The sequence below is a fragment of the Cannabis sativa genome, chromosome 5, assembly GCF_029168945.1.
Source record: "Cannabis sativa cultivar Pink pepper isolate KNU-18-1 chromosome 5, ASM2916894v1, whole genome shotgun sequence".
NCBI classification, from domain to species: Eukaryota; Viridiplantae; Streptophyta; class Magnoliopsida; order Rosales; family Cannabaceae; genus Cannabis; species Cannabis sativa.
In genome coordinates this window covers 72734774-72760017 of record NC_083605.1, presented here as the reverse complement: position 1 = coordinate 72760017, position 25244 = coordinate 72734774, and the positions used below count along the sequence as shown (strand labels likewise).

General features: G+C 31.5%; 3 protein-coding genes across 3 annotated transcripts; 2 read left to right on the top strand and 1 right to left on the bottom strand.

Annotated features, from left to right (window-relative positions):
- The first annotated feature begins 593 nt into the window (after positions 1-593).
- LOC115716470 (AP-2 complex subunit mu) lies at positions 594-7255 on the top strand. The gene is made up of 13 exons (XM_030645277.2): positions 594-1000; positions 2436-2613; positions 2706-2796; positions 3354-3448; positions 3716-3805; positions 3887-3935; positions 4016-4154; positions 4730-4846; positions 5722-5812; positions 5896-6038; positions 6200-6314; positions 6680-6724; positions 6803-7255. The coding sequence occupies exons 1-13, from the start codon at positions 918-920 to the stop codon at positions 6881-6883; spliced, it is 1317 nt and encodes a 438-aa protein (XP_030501137.1). The 5' UTR covers positions 594-917; the 3' UTR covers positions 6884-7255.
- Positions 7256-13347: 6092 nt separating this feature from the next.
- Positions 13348-17515, top strand: LOC115716483 (uncharacterized). The gene is made up of 2 exons (XM_030645295.2): positions 13348-13870; positions 16964-17515. Exons 1-2 carry the CDS (start codon positions 13622-13624, stop codon positions 17201-17203), a joined length of 489 nt encoding a protein of 162 aa, XP_030501155.1. The 5' UTR covers positions 13348-13621; the 3' UTR covers positions 17204-17515.
- Positions 17516-22859: 5344 nt separating this feature from the next.
- Positions 22860-23578, bottom strand: LOC115716486 (late embryogenesis abundant protein 18). Its single transcript, XM_030645297.2, has 2 exons — positions 23422-23578; positions 22860-23330 (listed from the first exon to the last, which is right to left on the bottom strand). Exons 1-2 carry the CDS (start codon positions 23506-23508, stop codon positions 23040-23042), a joined length of 378 nt encoding a protein of 125 aa, XP_030501157.2. The 5' UTR covers positions 23509-23578; the 3' UTR covers positions 22860-23039.
- Positions 23579-25244: the final 1666 nt, after the last annotated feature.

Genomic DNA, 25244 nt, shown 5'->3' with positions numbered 1-25244 from the left:
TTAGTGTCTTTCGAAAGGGGTTGAGTTTTGGTCTAAACTAGATGTTGATATACTTAAGATGATTATCGGTGTTGCCATTTTTGAGGAGGACGAAAAGTATGGGTTTCATAGAGTGATTAGAGATCATCCCGGTCATGTGGTGGCTGGTATATCAGAATTAAAGGTAGGTGTTGTGCTAGCTAAAGTTACCGAAGCTATAACATTGAATGAGGTGTTGTTGTGACTGAAAAGACTCCCCAACGGTCAACAATGTTGAGAATGATTACTTGGTATTAGTCCAAGCAATTCATAATCATAATGTGATGCTTCCTACGTTTGTAGGTGTTGTGGAGGATTGCAAATAGCTGTTGAATTCTTTAAATAAAATCAAGTTACTTATCAAATTGCAAGAACTTCTCGTTTAGATGTTGATTGTACTTTCTTAAGCTCTAATGTTCTCAGTGATGTTTCTGTCATTGTTGAGACCGAATTAGTCAATTGAATGAATTTTTTGGAATGAAAATTTTCACTTAACACCTCCTTAGGTAATTTAAATTTGATTGGGGCTATACTCCTCCAAATAAATCACATTAAAATTCATACCTTATCAAACACTACATAAAGATAGAAACTAGAAAGAAAATGGAGCACGTGCGAGGTAGTCACGCGTGGGAAGAAGGACTGAGAAGAAGCCATTTCCGCTGACTGGAATTTATTATTGAGCGAAGAATAAAAACAAAACAAACCAAGAAACCAAAACGCAACACAACTCAACTCTTCTCTTCCATTTCTGCTTTGTCAAATTCTTCCATTTCTCCCTTACCAAGAAAAGCAGAGATCAAATCAAATAGATAGGCCATCCATCTTTCAAATCTTACGTCCCAGATCGCAACTACTCCGCCTAGATCTGATTCCGGACGCCACCCACTGGATCCGTCATGCCGGTGGCTGCTTCCGCCATTTACTTCTTGAACCTCCGAGGCGATGTTCTCATCAATCGTCTCTATCGCGACGATGTTGGGTAATTCTCTCTCTTGGATGTTTTGTTGATTAGGAATGTGGCGCATTGTTTGATATACGGTATTTAATACGAAATTTATTTTGTGTAAATATTTAGAGGGAGTGTGTGTGTGTTTGTGTGCTTGTTTAGTGATTTTGGCATCTGGGTATGGCTTAATTTATTCTATTTGTTTAGATTCGAGTGATGGGTTGTCTCAATTTTAGGTGATATTATATTCACTTGGTTTGATTTTTGATGGGCAGTGTTCTTTCTTATGAGAATGTTTCACTGTAACGGGCACCTTACGTTATGCTTTTGAATTGTGTTGAAATGGAAATCTTAAGTTGGGTACGTGCCATGTATTCTTCACGGAAAAAAATGATATTGGAACTTGGAATTTTAGTGAAAGATGTCACATTGATCATTCCTCTCGATGATGAAAGAACTTTAGGCACCTTAGTTTTCATATTTCACTATTAGTGTAAGCTAGAATTGATAGCTGAGATGATGTCTTTACTTGTTAAGTGTCACGACCACTGAGTTGTCTCAGTTGTTGTTTGTAGGAAATGTGTTATTAGACGAGAAAAAAAATAAGACGTTTTAGTGCTTTTTAGAAATTGAACAATTTTATTGCATCTGTTTTAGAACTATGATGTACACAGTATAGCGACAATGACGACAAGATTAGTGTTAAATTTGATACCCATGAAGGCTTGCAAGTTCTGTTAAGTTGGATCATCTTGCTAAGTATCTAAGATCAGCCTTTATCAAGCACCTTAACCCTTATAATACTTAAATTTAACATATGAATGATTAGGAGTTTTGGTTTCTTTCTGTTTTGGTAAGGGGACTGTTATGCCAATGGTCTATAATGTTTATGATTTATTGAGATGATAAGGATGCCTCTTGAGTCTAGCACAAATGATGCCATTTGAGTCTAGCTCAAGTCGTTGGGTGTAAGAGATCTGGTAATGAGTTGAGTCTCAAAGTTCTGGTGAAGCCTGTCTGGAGAGGGAAGGAGTCTATTATACGTATCAAATTTTAGTTGGGATAATTCATCACACAGTAACTACTAACTGCTTCTATACATAACAAAAAAAAAACAGTGGTCACTGACTTCTACAGAGTCAACAAAATTTTAGTATTACTATTCCCATGACATAGTATTTGAACACAAGGTAGAGTGAGAGTACTGTTTAGTTTTCTGTTACTGTACTGTGGTTTTGTTCCCTCTTCCGGTTCATTGTTCGCCATTTTGTTGTCGGCTAAGCCATTTGAGACTGTCTCGAGTGGTTGGGTGTGTGGGTATAAGGGATCATGGGATTGAGCCCCAACTTGGACTAACTAAGGGCCAACTGTGTATGTCAATTATTGGCGATAATTTTAATGAGGTCTAAATTCATTTTTCTATCTACTTATGTGGCACTTTTCATAATTTATCATTTCAATCTTTCAGGGGAAATATGGTGGATGCTTTTCGAACGCATATAATGCAAACTAAAGAACTCGGTACATGTCCTGTACGACAAATAGGGGGATGTTCTTTCTTCTACATGAGAATAAGCAACGTTTACATTGTGATTGTTGTCAGCAGCAATGCAAATGTAGCTTGTGCGTTCAAGTTTGTTGTTGAGGTTGATATACTCTAATCTTTTCATCCTTTACCCAGGGTCACTTTCCTGTAATCAACTTATTGGCAACTAATGTTGTTACTTTTTGTATGTAGGCGGTTGCATTGTTCAAATCATATTTTGGTGGGGCTTTTGATGAAGATGCAATTCGTAATAATTTTGTTCTGATTTATGAACTGTTAGATGGTAAGTAGGCTGAATTCTGAAAATTAAATAATTGAACTTCAAAGTCTTTGAATTATGCATACAATTATTCTCTGGACTACACATGCATTATCTGGGTGACCTCTAGGTAGTGCAGCTGTAGCTGTTAAAATTTTTGAGAGTAGATGGAGTTTAGAAGAATGCCATAAATTAGATCTGAGTAAACCAATGAGCTGAACAAATTTTTGAAATGAGATCATGTTTTTTATTGGTGAACCTTGTTTGTATTAAGGACCAACCACCATTATATTATCTATTCTCGAATAAAGTACCACTTAGTCAATACAAGGAAATCATTTCAAATACAATACTCCGTGCATATTACAAATTAAAATTCAGCATTAGTATAGAACTGCATTTTATCTGTAACATTTTTTATTTTGGTGTGTATTAAGCATCTATGAGTGATGACAATCTCCTATAGCTCTGCAGCTTGTTAGTGTTTTGTTGATTATTCTTTACTCAATGATGAATTGTACTAATTTAATGCAGAGTTGTAAATTAATAGATCATAATTTTCTTCCTCTTTTAAATTGCAGAAATCATGGATTTTGGTTACCCCCAAAATCTTTCACCAGAAATTTTGAAGTTGTACATTACTCAAGAAGGGGTTCGTTCGCCATTTTCTTCTAAGGTTAGTTCATTTTTTGTACTTCTACTCTATGTTCTTTTTCGAAAAATAGGGTGCTATCATATAGCTTTGGTCGGAAATCCATAGTAGAGTCCGACCACAATAGAATTTTTTCCTAGATCTCAAATAAATGGAAATTATATTGTCCTGTTAAAAGTGTTTATTGATTATTCTCAAGTATGTTTTCTTTTTGGGTAAAATTATTCTTTATTTATTATCATTTAATTTCTGAGATTTTTTTTCTTTTATGTGACAAAAACTAAATGCTAGCCCACGGATAAGCCTGTTCCTAATGCAACTCTACAAGTTACGGGTGCTGTTGGTTGGCGGAGAGAAGGCCTTGTTTATAAAAAGAATGAGGTGATTATAAGTTTTTACTATCTCTTGAATTAACAATTGACTTTTGGACATATTTTAATTTTTAACTTCTATATGTTACAGGTGTTTTTGGATATTGTGGAAAGTGTAAATCTTCTTATGTCTTCAAAAGGTGGGTCATATATTTTTAAGGGTGTTTCTATTCTTTATGAACCTCTACTCTATCAACTCAATTACAATTTGGTGATTCAGGTAGTGTTTTGCGTTGTGATGTAACTGGAAAGATCCTAATGAAGTGCTTTCTCTCTGGAATGCCTGATTTGAAGTTGGGTTTAAATGATAAGATTGGCCTTGAAAAAGAGTCGCAACTTAAATCTCGTCCAACAAAAAGGTTCATTCACGGCGTAGTTATCTTATCCATTACATTGTTGCTATCTTTCTATTATAATTTTATTTCTTTACCTACTTTCTTAGATTGGTAGCTGTTATCATTGGCTTTTCTCTTTGATATGGTTTTAGCTGATCAGGCATTACTGTTGAGTATCATTCCTAATATTGTTTTCTTAAATCTGACACGGGAGAGGATGCATTTGTCTAATTGTTGGGTGACAACTTCATGCTGAAATATTTTGTCCCTGAATTTTCAATTTTGGCACAATTTTAAGTTGGGGATCGTCACAATTTTATTATTTTGTTTTAAAAACATTTGTTTTCATGTTTCAAAAGACTAAAAACTTCTGGTGTGAGTGGTTCACAAGTTAAATGAATGATTTTTTTTTTTTCGTAATAAAAATTTGAGGGGACCAAATGAATGTTTGATTGGTATAATTTCTAAAAGCAAGCTCAGAAACGGTTTTTTCTTTTAAAAATGCATTTTAAGAAAATGGTGTAATATATAGCTGTCTGGCCATATTCTATGCTTTTGCATTATTCATTACTTTTTTCTAACTATGGTCTCTTCTGCAGCGGTAAAACTATTGAGCTTGACGATGTTACCTTTCATCAATGTGTGAACTTGACGAGGTTTAATTCGGAGAAAACTGTCAGTTTTGTGCCACCAGATGGTGAATTTGAATTGATGAAGTAAGCTTATTATACCTTTGAAAATTCCGTTCGTTCCTTTTATGAGCTATTTACTGATTTATATACAGTCACACTAGCACAAAACTGTGTTTGTACGGCAAGAAATTTAGTCACTTTTGGAATTTAGTCCTGATTCAGTATAGGTCATGATGCCAAGTATTTTTAGACAACTATTATATTCTCATGAAGAAAATATTTGTATAAATTTATATATATATATATCTGTATATTGTTAGCCAACTACATTTCTTGTATTGGAATCTGAAAAAAAAAAATAACCCATAACATTTAGTTGCTTGCCACAGAGGAGAAAACAAATGAAAAATGGATGAAAAGTAAAACTTTTTATGGGTTTCTCATGGTATCTGTTGCCGAGTTTACTGTTCACTTGATGGATAATTATATCATCTTGAAGATCTTTCACTTAGTGTCAGTGCCGTATAAAATGTCCTTAGAGATTCTCCTTTTTCTGTCTTATGTTGCCTAATCTACAACATTGCATTATGTACTTTATTTTCTTTCTAATTTGACTTGAAAGTTGTACCTTGAAATCATCTTTCTTATTGCCCAGTATAGCCTTTCTTGCCATAGTACCTCATCAACACTTATATAAACTGATGTTGCATGTGTATGAATGAGTAAATGAATAATGTTACATTTCTACTTAAAGATTAATGATTGCATGAGGGAGAAGCTGAACTCTCCCTCTCGTTTACGAAACTGTAGTAAAATACGGTTGCAGCAGATTCATGATTATACCAACTGTAAAATAGCTGACAGCATTTTGCTATGCTCTCATCTGCGGACGACCTGAAATTCTTGTATGTTTTTTATCTCTAAATTTCTAATGCTTCTACTTTCATCTTTGCTCATAGGTACCGTATTACTGAAGGTGTGAATCTTCCATTCCGAGTGCTGCCTACTATCAAGGAACTTGGTAGAACACGCATGGAAGTAAATGTCAAGGTTTGTAAATTGTAACCTTAGATGTCATGTGGTACACGTTCTTCTCTATTATTCTTCTATTAACTTGTTTTGGTGACCTGCAGGTGAAGAGTGTCTTTGGTGCAAAAATGTTTGCACTTGGGGTTGTCATTAAAATCCCCGTACCAAAACAAACAGCTAAAACGAGTTTTCAAGTTACATCTGGTCGATGTAAATATAATGCAGCTATTGATTGCTTAGTCTGGAAGTGAGTATTTTATTACACCCCCATGTTTTATTTGATTTGTTTTGCTGAAGCAATAGATAGAGAGATCTTAAATACCCGGTCATACCTGCATTTTTGCTTATCTTCCATGTACTTTCTTCTATTTTTGCTTTTTCTTCATCTCTATGTTTTGAACTTTTTAGGATAAGAAAATTTCCTGGGCAAACTGAGCCAACAATGAGTGCAGAGGTTGAGCTGATTTCGACAATGACAGAAAAGAAGTCCTGGACCAGGCCACCAATTCAGATGGAATTCCAGGTACTTGTTACTAGTTCAGTACTATGCGAGTTGATAGTGCTTTTTTTCTTTTTCTTTTCTATTCATTTTATTATTAAGCAAAATGCAATATCTGTCAGCATCACGATGTTACATGGTAAAGTTAAGTCGGGCTTAAATATTGAATAGAGTACTTCCCTTCTCCCTTCCTCCCTCTTCTGCCTGTCATTGATTCACTGGAGTTCTTCATAGTCAAAATCGAGTCCCCTTCTTTTGAAAAGAAACTCACTGCTGTCTCTGGTCATTATGCATAGTGAGAATTTAGAATAAAGTGACAAAAATCTCATTGTTGTCATAATGTTGTCTTCTCTTCAATTTTCTGTGCCTTATATTATGTTGTTATGCAGGTTCCAATGTTTACAGCATCTGGTCTTCGAGTACGATTTCTTAAGGTAATTGAGTTTGCATATCAGAACTCAATACAATTTTAATATAATAAAAACTGAGCACTAACCTTACTTCTGATGTAGGTATGGGAGAAGAGTGGATACAACACAGTTGAGTGGGTTCGTTATATCACGAAAGCTGGTTCATACGAAATTAGGTGCTAAAAACATTCGCGGTAAAGGTGCAAGAATTGAGATATTTGAGTTTGGAGATCTACAAATTTGGTTATTGGATCAGAAAATTGTTGCTAAGACATTAGGAATATTTTTTTTCTTTTTGGGTTTGTTGTTGTTGGTTATAGTGTTATGTCGATATGATTGTGTTCATCACTTTTGTTTGATATTTTGTTGTAAATGCTAGCTATTTTTTTCCCCATATCCTTTTACAACTGCCAATGTGAGAATATCTTTGATCTGTTATTTTCTAGAGATGGATTTGTTCATTCATGGTTTGCATTTGGCAAAAATTCAGTTGTAGTGACAAAAGTTGTAAGTGAAGAATACTTGACTTGAGATATATAGTTTGCTTTGCCTTTAGATTTGAGTTGATTTTTTTATTGTTAAGACTTAAGAACATCCCTAGCCATCTTTTCATTTTTTGGTTTAAATATCTAAAACAAATGTTGGGAGAAATTGAGGAAAAGAGTGGAGTACCTTGTGATTAATTTAAGACTGATCATAACCTTTCTGCTTGTTTGGGTATCTAAAGAATTGGAATGTGAACCACACGTGCAGTACTAATCTTCAATTTGTGGTGAGTTAATTTCATCCAACAAGGTGATTTTTTCCAAGCAAAAGTGGTTTAGTCCCTCCATCTCCTTTCTTGTTAACTGTTTTAACAATCAACTAATGAAATTATAAATAAAAAAACCACTTAAACTAACTTTTGCTAATTACAAATTGTTAGAACATCCCTAATTATAAATTGTTATTATTTTTTTTTTCAAAAAAACCAATTTCATATATACACTACAATACTTCCTTGCATTCTAAAAATTATGTGATATTACCACGTTAATATTTGTGGGACTCACCACATTCTTACACTAAAAAATACACTACAATACTTCCTTGCATTCTAAAAATTATGTTAGGACTTAGGACTTTTGAGGCTAGTTTTCCAATTTTTTAAGTGTGGTATATTTTGCAAATAATGGGTGTTGGTAGGCATAAATCCTCAAATTTTCTATAAGAATTTAAATATTTTTCTAATCTCACCAACTCTAAATAAACTAAAAACTATGTTAGGTCTTAAGACAACAACAACAACAACAAGAAGAAAAATACTACAAAAGCTACTTACCCAAACTTTGCTTTAAATATAGTATTCTTCTTTTTATTTTTTAATAATAATTCTCAAAGAATTTACTTTGAGGATAGAATATCAAATATCTTCTCTGAAAAAAGAAAAATACTAAATAGTATTTTATATTTATAGTGCCCAAATACTCTTATTTTAAATAGTATTTTATATTGATAAAAATTGTAAATTTAAAACTTGTTCTGTTTCTCTCGCGCTACTAGGATTTTCTCAAAAAACCTAGCCGCAGCTGTAGAGGGCAAAATCTATAATGATCGGAATGGAAGGATCGCGGGGCACCGACAACCTGTAGAACAAAGGAAAAAAGGACCATTGACACCTTGGGACACCGGGATGGTGCCAGCTGAAGGGACTCCGACGATCAAGTCAGTAAACAATTCAAATAAAGAATATCTGAATGTAAATAAAGAAGATAGAAAATATATATTTCCACTGTAGAGCGATAAAGAAGGACTGGTAATAATAATAGTAATGTATTTCGTAAATGCTTGAATAAGTGTTCAGTGAGTGAAGATGAAATGATCCTTTAAGACTCCTGGGTTCTCCTTTTATAGAGCCTTTGACAGTTGAATTCTCCTATTCTGAAGAACGAACGTGGGAAGTGATCTTCCCTTTTTCCAGGAGAAAGGATCGATTCTTCTGCTTCGATTATAGACTCGTTCCTATCCTTTGTATCAGATTGGTCTTGTAGCTGCTGGGCTCATTTGGGTATTGTATTTTAGCCAAATCCCAATGTATTTTGGATGAGTGGGTTATATTTACTGACTTGGTTTGAAGGGTTGTAATTTCTATTTGGGCCGTAAAAGGCATTTGGGCACGGTGTAATTTTTGGCCACTACAGCAACCACTCTTAATTCTTCTTCTGGCCAGGCTTGCCGGCCCTCTTCGGGCTTGGGTGTGGCTCTGGTTGGGATCCTTATTTGGCATGTTGGGGTAAGTGGATGGTTCACCTTAATCTCATCCCTCCTTTGTTTCTCCTAGTTTCAATCTATTTTTTCAGTGGTCGTTGTGCGTTTTCTGGTCTCGTGTGCTATGGGGCGGTAGTGATCGACCCAGATTTGTCAGAGTCTAGCGAAGGCGGTTTGGTGGTTATGGGTTAGGTTGATTCTCAGTTATGGCAGGGAAGGAGATTGTGTAATACCCGGTAAAAATATACATATATTTTAAATTTTATTTGTTATACAATTTGTGTGAGAATAAATATTCATTTATTTCTACTAATAGTGAATAGAGACTATTGCTTAGAATAGTATTGATAGATTTCTAAACATAGTTGAAATTATAGTAAGTGTCAAGGTAAAATTATGGTGTTTTTACGAATTAGGATAATTACTCCATTAAAGCCCAATATGAAAGTCTATTAGAGTTTTATAGATTATTTAGTGGGTTTAATCTATTGTATGAAGTGCATTAAATAACATTATAATGGAATTAATGTCACAAAAATTCGTAGGTTTTGATAAATTCGCAGGATTAAAAACTGTTTTACTAAAATGATCATATCTAGAGTTTTAGAGCTTCGATTGAGGTGATTTCAGTGGCGTTGGAAAGATAATTCAAAGATCTATAAATTTTGTAGAAATAGTTATATCATAATTCGGAATTTTTCTAGGTGAAAACTGAGCCTAAAGTTACGAAATAAAGGGCTTACTTTTAAAATTTAAAAATTTAGATATTTGTTGATTTAATAATATTTTAGCATTTTATTATATATTATTATTTTTAGTTAACCTAAGCCTATCAGAATACGATATCTCATAATCTTTTTATCAAACCTTAAACTATCATAGTTTTATTTTTCCTCTCCAAACCAATTAGTCAAAGCCGCATTCTTCTTCATGTTTGCTCCTCTCAAACCTTCCACAATTCTTCTTATTTTCTACCTTCATTCTTAAAGTTTTGGATTTATAATCAAGGCTTGCGGGCTTGAGACGTCGAATAGAAATATGTGAAGAGGTATGAAATATTTTCTTGCTCAATAATGCTAAATGTTATCTAGGGTTCAGATCTATTATATTTTTTCGTTTTCAGAAAAACAAGTTTCAGTAAAGTGATGATATCTCTCTTGATATTGATCCGTTTTTAGAGATTTTTATATCATTGGAAAGCTTATTCGATTTCCCATAAGTTTTATGAAGAAACTTTTTGTTATTTCGAAGTCATACTATGTCAAAAAGTTAGTTTTATTCAATATCATGTGATTCGTTTCTTGAATCTTGTTCTTGCAAAACTGTTTTGGTAAAATTGTAATATCTCTTTGAATATAATTCCAATTTCAAAGATTTTGGTATCATTGGAAAGGGAATTTAATTTACTAAAACTTTGATGAAGATGTTATCTTCTAGTTCTGAACCATTCAATGTCAAAAGTTTGTATTTTTGCTAAGTTGTGTAATTCGTTACTCCATATTCTTTCTCAGAAATAGTTTCAGTAAAACAATCATAACTCCCTCAGTTTTAATCCATTTTTAATGATCTTTATATCATTGGAAAGATAATGAAATTTTCTATAATTTTTAAGAAGACAACTTTCACTGAATTAGTATATTTGTTGGTCAAAAATAGTGATATTTCTGCTGTACTGTAAGAGTACGAATTTTAATGTTAGGGCCTTGAACCATGTGTTGTTATAGGTAGTAGTGACGAGATAACAAGTCTTAAGCAGTGGGATTTGAGGATCTTGTCCTCGACAAGAAAATTTATTTAGGTGCTTGGAGTAGCAAGAAGGTGTTCTTAACAACTGAGGTAAGAAGAGTGGACATCTGTGCACAGGGTGTATGTTGAAACATACAACTGTATTATGGGTTTGTATTTACATGTTTTATTCTATGGTAGATTGTTGTTTTATGCTAATGTTATTAGTGTGTGATAGTGATAAGGCTTTTGACTGTTTGTGTGAGGATATCACTTATAGGATAGGTTTTCTTATTTGGTGTGAGCATAGCACTGCAGGATATATTTTTGGCTGCTTGTATGGGTTTACTTGTAGGTTATCCTATCATGGGTGAGTACAACTTGTGATAAGGGATTGCCCTATTGGATGCCGAGTGTGAGAACAGCACAAGGCAAGGAAAGTTACACTTCATGTCTGATCAACATGAGTGGGAGTAGATTATCGTATGTGAGGACAATGTGCGATAAGATACTATGTGTTATGTGTGTGAGTATAACATGCATTAAGATTACATTGTGATGTGATGTTATATTGTATTTGAGAATAGTATGTGATATGATATGTTGGTATATGTATGCAAGTATGGTATGAATTGATTTGATGTTGTGATATTGTTATACTTATGACTATGTTATCTGGTTTGGGGGGGGTTATGTCCTACATAGCTCTTCTTGCGGGCGTTAGCTCACGGGTACTACGTGTGCGAGGTAAAGGCAAAACTATATAGTGAGGGTGGCGAGCTCGAGGCGTGGATTACATGTTAGGGGATTGTCACGATGTTTTGGTTTAAAAATATTTCATTTAAGATTATGATTCAAATAGTTTTTGTAAAGCTTTATATTTTAAGGTTATGAATAAATAAATGTTTTGTTTTAAAAATAATGAGATCTCATGCTTAGTTATTTTTCATTAAAGAAGTCTTTTATTGTCTTTATCTTAAATGGTTTTAAACGGACTAGCTAGTGTGACGTCTCGGGAAATCAGGGCGTTACAGATTGTGTTTGGTTTCTGGGGTGTGGGAGGAGGGTGTGGTCGAGATTGGGCTTGGATCCAGACTATGGGTCTCTGTGTTGCTTGTTCAAATTTGGTGTGTGAGGGCTTCAGGGCGTGGAGGGATCCTTAGGAGATCGAAGTTGACTGGCAAATTGGTGTCTTTGGTTTGCTCGTTTTGGTGTCTTTTTTTATTGTTATTTCTTGTTTGTTTTAATTTTTTAATAATAGTATTTTTTCACCACCCTATTAAATTAGTAGGGATTGTTATTGGTTTGGTGCCAGATGCAAGTATTGCTTTTTATTAGTTTATGGGTATCTCCAGGGACGGACCCACTACTCTCAATTTGGGGGCTATAGCCCCCACTAACAAAAATATTACCTTTTAAAAAATTAAATGTAATTTTTTTAATTTGATAATCATAGACCAAAATAATAAAAAAAACCTACAAAATTAAATAAATCTAGTAAGAGTGATTATAATATAAATATAAATATTTTTTAATGATAAATAAGCCCCCACAAAGTAAAAATAATGGGTCCGTCACTGGGTGTCTCATTGATAATTCTAAATCATTTGGGCGAGAATATCTTGGTCTTTTTTCTTAGTCGTCAGATCTTGAAGATCTCCAAATCTTTATTGGATGTGCTCCAATATTTTATGATTAAGCATTATAGCATAGTTGATCGTGTTATTTTTTTTATTTATGATTTAAATAATAGAGTTTTTATGTCCCAATTTTTATTTGAAAATTATTGACTAATAGTCTTTGATAAGTGGATTCTATAAGCTATTCATTTGGTTTGGAAGCCTAATATACTTCACATTTTTTTTATGCTTGACTATTGATAGCTTAGCATCTCCAATGGTAAAATTTAGAGGATGCTTGGTGAAGTGGACATATTATGTGACAAAATATTAAGATGTTATAACATTAGAAAGAAGAGGATGTCATTCTAAAAATTTGCATAGATGTTATGTTGTAGCATCAATGCTATTCATTATTGTAGTTAAAAATTAGGATAGATATTAAATAGTAGTATGTGAGATCATAATTATAGTATTTTTAAAGAGTACTATACATTGGAGTGTTTTTACTTTGGAAGTAAGAGTGTCAAAAATGATGTGGAAGATAAATAAAATAAAATATTATATTTTTAAATAATGTGTAAATTTTTAGCATTTTTTAAAGATACTATCATTGGAGATGCTCTTAGTTGATAGGATTTTTTTTTTTCATGTTATTGTAAACGACTTAGTATATCTAATTTTTATAATTTTACTCTTTGAACTATATTTTATGTTATTTTGTTTCATTACCTCTTAATGAATATTTCCTTTCTCTCTAAAAAAAATAAAAAACTCTTACATTGATACTAATCTAAAAAAATTCATCTCTCATATTCATTTCTTCTTCTTTTTTTTTTTAATTAACAAATCCCTCATATCATTTAAATTAAAATAATATATATAAAATAAATTAGCTAACTAAAGTACTAAACCGAGCATATCCCTAATGAAAAGTATAACATCTTAAAATATTATTATTTTAATTTTGTCAAAAAAATAAAATAATAATATATCATAAATACACTATTATGATTATTTAATTTAGTGCACGTGATTTATTTATTTATATATATAAAAAAAATCTTTACAAAAAGAAAGAAAACATAGAAACTAGATTTGGATGATGAAACTGAATTATGTGATGATATTTAATCTGTTTCAACAATTACAAATCTAATCGAAAAAAATCATATAAAAAAAAATTAAATAAATTTAAAACAAAAATCTTAGAATTAATTTCGAGAAAAAGAAAAAAAAAAATAGAAAAAACAGAGGCGGAGTCAGGCTCAATACGGTGTCGTCTCGTCGGCGATCGGGAGTTGTTGTAGGGTGGTGACTGAGTGAGGAGATGAGGTTTTTGAGGAGAATAGCTGGTTTTCTAGGGTTTGTTAAGGATGATGGCCATGAAGTTAAGGATGAAGAAGACGATGACGACGATGCTGCTCACAATACTTCTTCTCAAGCTCGGAATCGGACCCATTTCAAAGAAAGTGGGCTTCCGCGAAAAGGATTTAGTGTACCGGTTCAGGTCTCTGTCGATCGATCTCTGCCTGGTCCAATTCTTGCTCCTTCTGATTCTGGCGATGGTGGTGTTCAGGTTCTTATTGTTGTTTCTTTTTCTTACTCTCTTCTTAATTGTTTTCGTTGACTTGTTGAATTAGTGTTATGTTTTTTTAGTTCTTGCAATTTACTTTGTTTAATTTAAGGTTGAACTTCTGTTGTAGCTTAAAGTTGTTGAATCTCTGTGATTTGGGGCTTGATGTTTCATGCTCAAATTGATATGTAATTTGGATTATTTATCATCGATTTTGTGTGGGATCAAATTAACTAAATAACATCAATGTTTATATGTGTGAGTGTATATATGAAATTAAAAATGCAAGAACATGAATGGTTTATTATTGGTGTGATTCATGTAGTGTTTGATCACAGGTCTAGTTTATCTTCAATGATGTTTTGAAAATTAGGGAATTTTTTCTTCCAAACAATGTACTTTCATGTTTGGCTTGTTTTGAATTTCTACTTGGTAACAATACATTTTTGGTTGAATTGAGAAGTAAGAGGTTTAATGAGTTGTTATCCCTTTGTCTAGGAACCAATTTAAATTGGACTTGAATTTCATTTATGTAGGGATCATTTACTTCCTTTTGCACTTGAATTTACCCACTTGCCACTTCTAATTACTTCTTAAGCCTTATATTTATCAGTCATTGGTGCTCTTAGCAAACAGGGGGGAAACAGGAATGAAAATAGATTCTTATTATTGTTCATTTCTCTGTTTTTCAATTTTATCGATCTGATCTAGTTTTGTTCTTTATCTTTGTCCTTCCTGGACCCTTTTAGTATATATGTTTGTGGGCTGCTCACTTCGTTTTCTACTTTTTTCGGAAGTATTGATGTGTGAAGGGTACCTCTGAATTCAAATATTGAATCAAGGACGTCAAAAGAAAATTAATAGATTCCAATTTCCTGGATACATAATCCAATGTCAGTTCATTGTGAAATATCTTAGGTTATAGGATGAAGTATTAAAGAGTTCAATTTAGGTGGCAATGTGTTTGCTTGAAGTAAAGGAACTAGAAAGAGTTGCTAGGCTATTTTAAGAAAACTTAGAAATTTTTATGGTCTTATGTTCTTCAGACCGATGACCCAACCCGCAGGTTATTTCTAGGATTTTTATTTTGATCTTTATTTGTGGATTGGTATTATTTTTTTCACCACCTTGCTGATATACCTAGTCTGTTGGGATATATTTCAACTCTAGCCGAGCGAACCTGCTTGCTATGTACATGGAACAAAAGAAGCATGACAATTATTAAATTATGACCCCTTTTATGAATTGAGTTTTTAGTATTAAAGAGTTCTTATTGCATTATTTTGGTATATTATGATCAACGTGTCCAATATTTTTATGCATTAATCTCTCAGATAAGTTTCTTCCAAGGTATGAATTTACTTAGCTGGCATTGATGTGAACTATCCATTTTATTTGCAAGAGGCTGTCCTTTTTCTTCTTATTCAAATGATTTCTGATTGTAATGATAACTTTGTTTCTACTTCGAAGTATATATATATATTTTTATAAATACTTCCTCTCTCCCTAATTTTAGTATATAATGTTCTTTTTTTCATTTATAATCATAAAATTTACTCATGAAGGAATCTTACTACTGGCTCTCAATCCACAAATTACTGTGGTCAGGATTATACTTTTCATTTATCAACCATAAATATTAACTAGTGTGAGCAATTGGATTTTGTAGATGTTGATGTGAGCTTTTCTTTTTTCCTAGTGTTACTCATAAAAATTAGGACCAAACATTTGTGTCTAGGCAGCTGAGTTGAGCCAATCAATACTAGGTTTTGTTTTTGTGATGGATCAGTATAATGTTGCACACAAAAGAGGAAATAACCAAATTGCTTCTTTAAGGTAAGCTAATGAAGTATGTTGGAACTTCAATGGTAAGTTCAATTTGAAAGTCCGATATTAACTAGAGAAAATGAATGATCCTTCTGCATACCGTAGAAATGTGAGTTCTATTGCCAGATGAGTTATCCCTTGGTCTGCATTTTTGGTGGCTGACTTGGAGTTAGTGACTAGTAAGATGATTGTAGTTATTTCAGTTCCCTGAGCTTTAGTTGTGATGAGGAGTATTAGATTGTAGCAGCAAGCATGGACAACCAAAATTCTTACAGCTCGTAACTCGTGAGATAGCCACATGTGTATCAGGGCATAGACGACCATTATTTGAGTCACAACTTTTCCAAAACTTTCTGTTGTATTCTTCCCTTCATTGAGTTCGTTTAATTTTAGGCATCTTGTCACCCACTGGAAGAAAGTTCCATTTTGGATATTTTCTCATCATAATGTTTGTGTCATAAGCATCCTATGACTTATTGACTTACATTATTTGCTTGCTTTCTTACATTTTTCTTATAGAAGAAAAATTCGAATTTCACTAGGGAGAATATTCTCAAGAGGAATGTTGCACTAAAATTATGTACAAGTGAAGGTTTCAGAACCTGAATCTTGTTATTCTTTATTCAGTAGTTTCAGTTGCTGTTTCTGTTCAATGTCTTTTCTCTAACTCTTATTGCCATATTCAACACTAAGGTGAAAGATTTATTGGATATCGCTTACATGATAACAAGGTGCAGATTAGGCATATATAGCACCAGAAGGGATATGAAATGCTATAGTAAATTATATGCTTGTTTGATTGGGATGTAAAGATGAGATAGCTCCTTTCTTTTATTTAAGAAATAGGAGCTAAATATATTCTCAATAGGAGCACCATTTTCTGTTTCTATGCCTTCCAAATATTGTCTTATTTATGATTGTCTCTTTGGTTCAACTTCAACCAACAACCAAGATTTTTCTCCCTGTTCTGTTTGGCACCGTTTTATGGTTGTCTTATTATATTGTGCTTGGTACAAACTTATAACAGTACTTACGATGTCGATTGTTACCACGGTTTTATGGCTCTCAATAAACTTGGGAGGAGATCACTCATGGAAAAATATTTTTGCTAACTACACTTGCTGATTCCTCAACACATATTCTGACAGTAACCAAACTAAATCACATAACAAGATGAGAGATTACTGTTGTTCTTTTTATGGATTTGTTTTCTTTATAAAGGAGTTCAATATTGATGACACTTTTCTTCTGTTGCTCTTTTGCATCCAGGGTCTCAAATGGTACGCAAAACGATTAAGGATAGATGAAGATGGAGATGTAGCAGACGAGTTCATTGATGAAGTCACCCGGGAGTCATTATCGATGAACACAGAACACGAGAAGAAGCCATTGCCTAAGTTCCAAGCAAAATATGGCACTAGGCCCGCCAAAGTTCAGAAACAGGTCGTATTGCCTAATGGTAGACTCCAACAATACGTGGAGCACCAGGGTAGACTCCAATTGGTATGATAACAATTAATCTTACACCAAAAAATGAAAAAAAGTAAAAAAAAGAAAAGTTTCCAGCATGATTGCGTCTCTCCGATTGTTCTTGGCAATGGCTCCATTGTCATGTGTTTGTGTTTTCTGCTGGTGTAACTTGTTCATGGGCCAATATTATATTGAAAAATATATATATCAGTGTTGATAAGTTGTTTGTGGGATTAGTAGTTGATTCCTTTTTGCTGATATTGGTTTGTACTTTCTTTGTAGCTGCTTTTTTCTTCAATGCACGGATTGTATGTAACCCATTTCATTTATAGTTCACTGATATACACCATCGATCTACTCTTCTCTTTATATGGTTTTTTTTAGAGAAACGCTAATAGGTAATACTCAGGCTTAATGTTTAAAGTATCATATCGCTATTACTACAATTTAATCTTTTGTTTAATTTTTTGAAAAATTAAAACGGGTAATTATTTGTAAGTATAATAAAATAGTTACAATAATAACATCTATAACTTAATTGCTAATTATTTTTGCAAATTGGAATGGATACTATGGATATACACATGTATATATATACTAGCAAAAAACTACGTGCGAGGCACGTATACTAAATTTTATGCTAATTTTTTTTCTATGTTATTTGAAAGTTATATAATTAAAAATTAAAGAAAAAAATATTATTAGTTATTAGGTGAGATTATTATTATGTGTATAGGAAGAAATTACAAATTAATTAATCTTATAATCTTAACTTTAATCAAATAAGGTTCTAGATATATGAACAATAAATAATCACGTAAAAATCAAAAATAATTATTTGAATAAAGAATTCAATATACACAGTTATATATATGAATCCCATTATTCAAAAATAATTATTCAATATATGAACAATAATTTGTCACGCTATATGTTTCCCAATAAAAAAATTCGCCTCCACATAGTCAAAAATAAATAATACATGTAATACAGATCTTTGTAATGGAGTACCTAAAAGAAACGAAACTTCAGTTACCATAATCGGAAAAGGTTTAAGTGAACTAAATAATGACTAAGAAGATCTAAATTACAAAATGAAAATAACATGTCTATATGAGTATGATTTTTTTGCTATATGAGCATGATTGATCTAAAGAGAAAATAGATAAACCTATAAACATATAAATATACTTAATATTAATTTTGACAAAGAAACAATTTAATTATAAACAATTCTAAATATCAGCTTGACAATTTTAACACACTAATGTATACATCATGATAATTTTATTTTATTTGATATCAAATGATAGAGATTATTGAGGTTTTCAGCCATGGAAAACACACTATGATCAAAAAGTAATGCTCATTAATTGTATATTTTAAAGAAACTCTAATTTCCACGAACATCCCTAATAAGATATAAACAATAAAGTTGTAAATTAAAAAAAAAGTAGCAAAATTTCAGTTAATATAAGAAATAGAACAAATTGAAGATTTATACAATACTCGAATTTGAACTCTTAGATGCCATTAGCGAAAAGGCAAAACTCGTTAGATCCCCTAGTAGAACACTACCTCAATGGTCTAAACACAAAAATTGTAGAAATCAAAATATGAATAAATTAGCGTCATCAACAAAAGGAAAATTAAAGGGAAAAGACTTAATAATTACGTGACAACTAATTATTAATTGAATTAAAAAACTAAGATTATAAGATTAATTCAAATTATTGTTCATATATTGATTCTAGAAAGAGTAAAATTAAGATTATAAGATTAATTGAATTAAACTTTTTGATATTAACAAAATTGTTGCTTTAATTTTTCATCACACTGAAAACATATTGTTTCAGCTCTATTAGACAATCATATTTTCCCTCGTAAAAAATCATTTTTTTTTATAATTGAAAGATGTGATGTTTGAGTAATTACATGTATCGTGTAATTGAAGATTTGATGTTGAGTCATTTTTTTTATTTTTATTAATGATGTTTATTTTTATTTTTTTTTTGATTTAATGAGATTTATTTTATTATATATAAATAAAAAGTGATTCATGAATTTTTCATAAACTATTTTATTTTTAATAATAAAACATTTTATTTTTAATATAAATAAGAAGTCACTCATGAATTTCTCATAAACCAAAAATTCGGTTATATAGACACACTTTATATAGAATGATTACATAATTTTATACTAATTTTGTACCATTAGGTGAAACTTGCAAATATAAAAGTATGAAAGGAAAGAAGAAAAGTACTCCAATAAAAAATAGAATTCAATTTTTGAAAAATTAACTTTATCAAACTTTAAATTACGTTGTAACAAAATGTAGTTAGTGTTGTTTTTTACATTTTTCATTTTTTGTTATTATATCATTTGAATTCCATTGGTTTTCCTCTACTAAAATAACAAAATATGTTGATACAGTACGAACATTAATATTGCCAAACCAAAATACACGATTATTGCTTAAACAAACAATTATGATGTATCAATCATTCAATCCTAACAAAATAATTCACTCATAATTATAAGGCTAATTAGCAATTTTTCCCCCCGAACTTTGACATGTACTAAATCATGCCTCTAAACTTTTTTTGTCGTTAAAAATTCCCCCTGAACTATTAAGATTGTTAAATTTAAGGACTTTTATCTAATTTTAGTAAAAAAATTCTAACATGGATGAAAGTTCAGGGGGCATGATTTAATACATATAAAAGTTTGAGGGGCATGATTTGGTAGATATCAAAGTTTGGGGAGCATGATTTAGTACTTGAAACAGTAAAATTGAATGAAATTAAACAAAAGTCCTTAAATTTAACAATCTCAATAGTTCATGGGGAATTTTTAACGGCTAAAAAAGTTCAGGGGACATGATTTGGTATATGTCAAAGTTCAGGGGGAAAAATTGCTAATTAGCCTAATTATAAAGGTGACATTTTTTTTTTAAATGTATAAAGGTGACATTTAATTGTTAATTATATATGTTTTATTTTTATCCATTAGATCAAGTTTTAATTAGCGGTATAAAACTAGTGAAACTTATGTGTTCATAGAACTTAACTAATTTCATCACATTATGTATAACATACATAATTATTATTCACAACTCAACACAAACTAATAAGAAAAATTCATCCTTTCATCCTTCACCACAATCGAATTTTCTAATCTAATTTGATTCTTTTTAGTGAACTGCAATGATTAATACCACAAAAATGCCTAGTGCCCTTTTGGTTATTTTGATGTTGGTTGTTGTTGCATTGGTTGTTGCCGTGTTGGTCGGTGCCAACTGAGTGTTGGCAGAGATGGTTTTTGAGAAAAGGTTGCAGGCTCCTAGCATGATTAGAGAAGGAGATTTGTCAACCTCCCGGATTAGCAGAGTTAACTATTAATTTTCCTCGCAGAGATATCTTGGTAATTCGGGAGGAGCTTTATGGATATTCGACGGGGAGAGTCGTCCCCAGCTCAAGCAGCATCTCTGGAACGTAGAAGAACCATATTCGTCTCCATCTCCAAGAAGTCTTGGAACACGACTCAAGTAAATGATTTCTGAGTGAAGATTTCTACGGACTGGTTGCGGACCGTGATTGCTACCTCAAGGTGAATGGCCACGTCAGTTCCATATGGAAATCGACCTACAAACAGTTACACTTTTTTCTGACACAAGATCAAATCTTGCCCCTATGCCCGGCCATGGTAGTATGTGTATGCACCTCTGAACATGCCTTTTGCCCAACGACCTGTCTAGAGAGTGTTCGGTAAAGGAGAAATATTTGAGCAATATGTTTCTTATATCCAAATAGTACTAGCCACTGGCTTTGCACACCGCATGATCAAGAAGTTTCTTCAATGTAGGACGGTCAGATTTCCAGTTGTATTCTTTTACTCTTGCAACAAGTAGTAGTACGAAATCCTAGGTAAGTAAAGAGAATGCCCTTACCCACATGTAAGCCTAACAATTTTCATACTTACTGAACCTCTACTAAAATTTCTACTAGCTTTCTTCTTCTTCAAGAAAAGCAAAAGGAGTACAGAGCTAGGGTTTATATTGTAAACACTTGTAATATTCAAACACTTGCTTGCAAGGCTAATACAACGGACTTGTGGATTAGGGATTATTAATGTCCGAACCACGTAAAAATTATATGTTTATTATTTATTGTTTTATATCTTTCTTAAACTCTAATTTATTAATTTTCAAAAATCTCAGTAAACATCTATGTCAACAAGTCTAAAGATGAAATTAAAGTAAATGGCTATGTCGATTCAAACTATGCTGGAAGCATAGATACAAGAAAATTCATCACTAGACATGCCTTTGCAATTTTAGGTGGATGTGTTAGTTGGAAATCCAACCTACAAAAGGTGGTTGCTTTGTTATCTACAGAGGCAAGAATACATTACTGCAACAGAGGCCATAAAAGAAGTTGTTTGGCTTAAAGGTTTCACAAAAGAGTTGGGGTTCAAATCAGAAAACATAGTAGCTCACTGTGATAACCAAAGTGCACTACATTTGATGAGGAATCCTATATTTCATAAGAGGTCCAAACATATATATATATTAAACTACACTTTATACGAGACATCATAGCAGAGAAGGAAGTGAATGTGAAAAAATTTGGGATAAAAGAAAATCTTGCAGACAAGATGACGAAGTATGAGAGTTAGCTAAGTTCAGATAAAGACTTAGTAAACACCCTCAAGTGCTAGATGAGGATTCAATACCATTTCAACTTCAAATCTTAATGAAATAACTCTCTCTTAATCTCAATAATTAAGATGAATAATTGTTGTGATTGGTCATCAAGTGAGGATGTTTTCTTTTAACAGTTTCTAACTGTTTTAACTATATCTGTTATGACAGTAATTGTTTTGGAAACAAAGGCTATATATAGCTAACCCTTTATATCATGGTACCAGTTTTTAAGAGAGATGATTAGAAGAATTAGTGAGCTATAGTTTATAAAGAAAAGAAGAGAGAAAAAAGAATTGTAATGACTGATGATGTGTTTGATCCAGTTCAAGTAAGATAATTATGTACGTAATTGAAGCAAAAGCTTTATTAAGAGATTGTGTTTGAGAACACATTAGTGTACAACTAATCGATTCTTTTTAACTTAATAAAAATATAAAGCCACTACGGCTGTTCTGGTCGAAGAGTAAACAGGTGATATTACGTACAACCACTAGTTCGATAATGACTTGATTCATTGCATTGTTTGTCTTGTTTGTGCATGAAGTTCATGATCGAGCGATATAATGACAATATTTTCATAATTTTTTTTAAAAAAATTTAATCTATTTTGTTATTAGATACTGAAAGTATTTAGAATCACTGCAAAATAAGGCTTAAGAATAATTTTAGCACCCTTTTAGTATTTCTCCCATTTTTCTTTTTGTTTAAGCGTATATTTCTCCGTATTTTTAGATAATGTTTCCAACCAAAACAAAAACCATTATTATTAATGGAGTAACAAATATGCACTCGACTTAATTACTTAATTTAAAGGCATATATACATGGTCGACACCTCAATTAAATAAAAAGTCATATTCAATTAATTAATTAATTTTTATTTTTCGTGTCTTGATTTCAGATTATAAGAAATTATTATTTTTATTTGGACCTATAGTTTTGGATTCATTCTCATGAATTCTCAAGTGCTTGTTGAATGATTGTTAAATTTATGGAAACTAGGTCTTACTATATATAGGAAAAAAAATAGTACAGAGAAAATAGATGCCCTTATCACATACAATAAAAGGGTATATCTTAATACAAGAAGAAAATAAAGACAAACCAATTCAAAAGTACAAAAACAAGATATTGCATATTAATTTTATATATTATGAATTGAAAGCTTCTACAAATGCTTGTGCCCTGGCAAGTGAGTTCCAGTGGGATAAGTGGGGTTAGTAACGCCAGTGATGGGGTTGGCATGGTGGCCGTGGAGGGGATTGGTAGTGGTGGTAGTGGTGGTGGTGCCAACAAGGGGTGGATCTTGATGTAAGATGTGGTGTTGGTGGTGCTGCTTCTCAGCTGCATGTCTCCCTTTGGCCTCATGTAATTCCATCTTGGCTTCAGCCTCTTTTGCTTTTCTACGCTCCTCTGCCATCTTCTTCTCCTCCTTTGTTCTTGCTGAAGCTTTCTCTACCTAATAATAATAATTAATCAAATTAAAAATTTCTATGATATGATATATATTATGTATAGTATAATATGTGTTGTGTATATATATTTAGTACCTTTTCTTGGGCTTTGGCTTTGTATGTGGTTACATGCTCCTTGGCAGAGCTAGCCATGTCGCTGACCTTCTCCTTTGCACTCTTCATCCTTTAATTTTTGCTATTTTTCTATCTTTGTTATCTTTATTAAACTCTATGAATTACTTTATATATAGATTTGGAAAATGAGACAAGGTTCAATAAGGATAATGATCATAATTGGTAGAAGAGATGGGGTGACGACACGTAACGTGACACGTGTTGTACATGCAGAAGTTAGTTGACACGTGGAAGAAAGGATCAAAGGATGTCGGTTCTTATGGGTCTTTACTCTTTGGGCATGTGTTATGTTCATTGGCATTATTGCTAGGGCTATTTACAAAAATATGGGAAAATAAAGATAAGTTTTGATATATATGGCATAAAAACTTAATTACACTAAATATGGCATTTTTTTAAAAAACTTACAAATATGGGAAAAAGTCTTGAGTAATGCCATAAAAAACTTAAAATTTGTGTTTCTTTTTATTTATTTTTTCTTTTTTAAAAAAATAAAATACTAAAATAAATAAAAAATGATCTCAACTATAGATATTATTTTTTTTTTACAGAAATTAAACTTGTTTTTTTTTTTATTTAAACTACTATTTTTTTTTCTTTGTTTTTTTGTTAAGAACTAATTATTTCATTAAAAGCAACAGAAAAAAAAAAAACCAGTTTCATCAACATCATCCTGAAGAAAAAACAATATAAAAAATTATAATCTAAAGATAATATAAACTTTAAAAATCAATTTCATCAACATTGAAAGAAACTATTAATTTCATTAAAAGAATAAAAAAAAATAATTTCATTATGTTATTAGAATTTTTTTTCAAGTTACTTTTTTATTATTTTGTTTCTAGGTTGGAAACTTACACTTATATTTTGTTATTAAATTATTGGTAGGCATTATGTGTTGTTTTGATTATATTTGTGATTAGTATTTTTTTTTTTTTTGTATATTTGTGTGTGTGTATGTTTTTATTTGATTGTACGATTAAAGCTGGTTTTCAATTAACTTTATTATTAACATTTGTATTTTGTTATGATTTTTTATAACGTCAAAACTGGTTTCACATGTCGAAACTGGTTTCACATGTTTTAACTATTATGTAATGGGGTTGCTCAATTTTTATGATATTATTATATATTTTTTCGTTTGTATAAAACCAGTTTTATTATTGTATGATATTTGAACAACAATTTTTATTTTATTTTAATTAATCGATTTCGACATACATATTATTTTATTATTTTCATAACTGGTTTTTTTAAGTAATTATTTTTTTTTTATTGTTGTTCATAATTGAGTTTTATTCAATTTTTTATTAATTTATCTCAAGAAACTGGTTTTTATTTGTTTGTTTTTATTTTGGTTGTTTTACTAACTGGTTTCTCACATTCTACTGTTTTTTTTTTTGTTATTCTTTTATGGTTTTTATTGCACTTTTGTCTCTTTAATTTTCTTTGTTTCTTTTTTTTCTCTTTGATTTTAATTTGTGATTCTCTTTGTTATATTTGCTGCATATTGTATGTTTAAATTAACTCTAATTTTTGAGCAAGCAAATAAAAAATTAAATGCCAAAATAAAGAATGAAGTTAGGAGTTTGATTATTAGGTATTGATATAAATTTTATATGTTCGAAACTGGTTTTTAAATTTAGTATCGTTAATTTGTAAAAGTTTAGTTATTAGGCATTGTGTATTTTTTATTATGTTATTGTTGAAACTATTTTTTTTTTTTTGCCTCTTTTAATGAAATAATTCGTTTATTTTAATATTGATGAAACTGGTTTTTAAAG

Excerpts from the sequence above, each read along its gene's own strand:
- LOC115716470 (XM_030645277.2), top strand. The coding sequence starts at position 918 with ATGCCGGTGGCTGCTTCCGCCATTTACTTCTTGAACCTCCGAGGCGAT. Across the intron at positions 3,449-3,715 it reads GTTCGCCATTTTCTTCTAAG|CCCACGGATAAGCCTGTTCC; the intron begins GTTAGTTCATTT and ends ACTAAATGCTAG. Across the intron at positions 6,315-6,679 it reads CAATTCAGATGGAATTCCAG|GTTCCAATGTTTACAGCATC; the intron begins GTACTTGTTACT and ends GTTGTTATGCAG.
- LOC115716483 (XM_030645295.2), top strand. The coding sequence starts at position 13,622 with ATGAGGTTTTTGAGGAGAATAGCTGGTTTTCTAGGGTTTGTTAAGGAT. Across the intron at positions 13,871-16,963 it reads CTGGCGATGGTGGTGTTCAG|GGTCTCAAATGGTACGCAAA; the intron begins GTTCTTATTGTT and ends TTTTGCATCCAG.
- LOC115716486 (XM_030645297.2), bottom strand. The coding sequence starts at position 23,508 with ATGAAGAGTGCAAAGGAGAAGGTCAGCGACATGGCTAGCTCTGCCAAG. Across the intron at positions 23,331-23,421 it reads AAGCCAAAGCCCAAGAAAAG|GTAGAGAAAGCTTCAGCAAG; the intron begins GTACTAAATATA and ends TATTATTATTAG.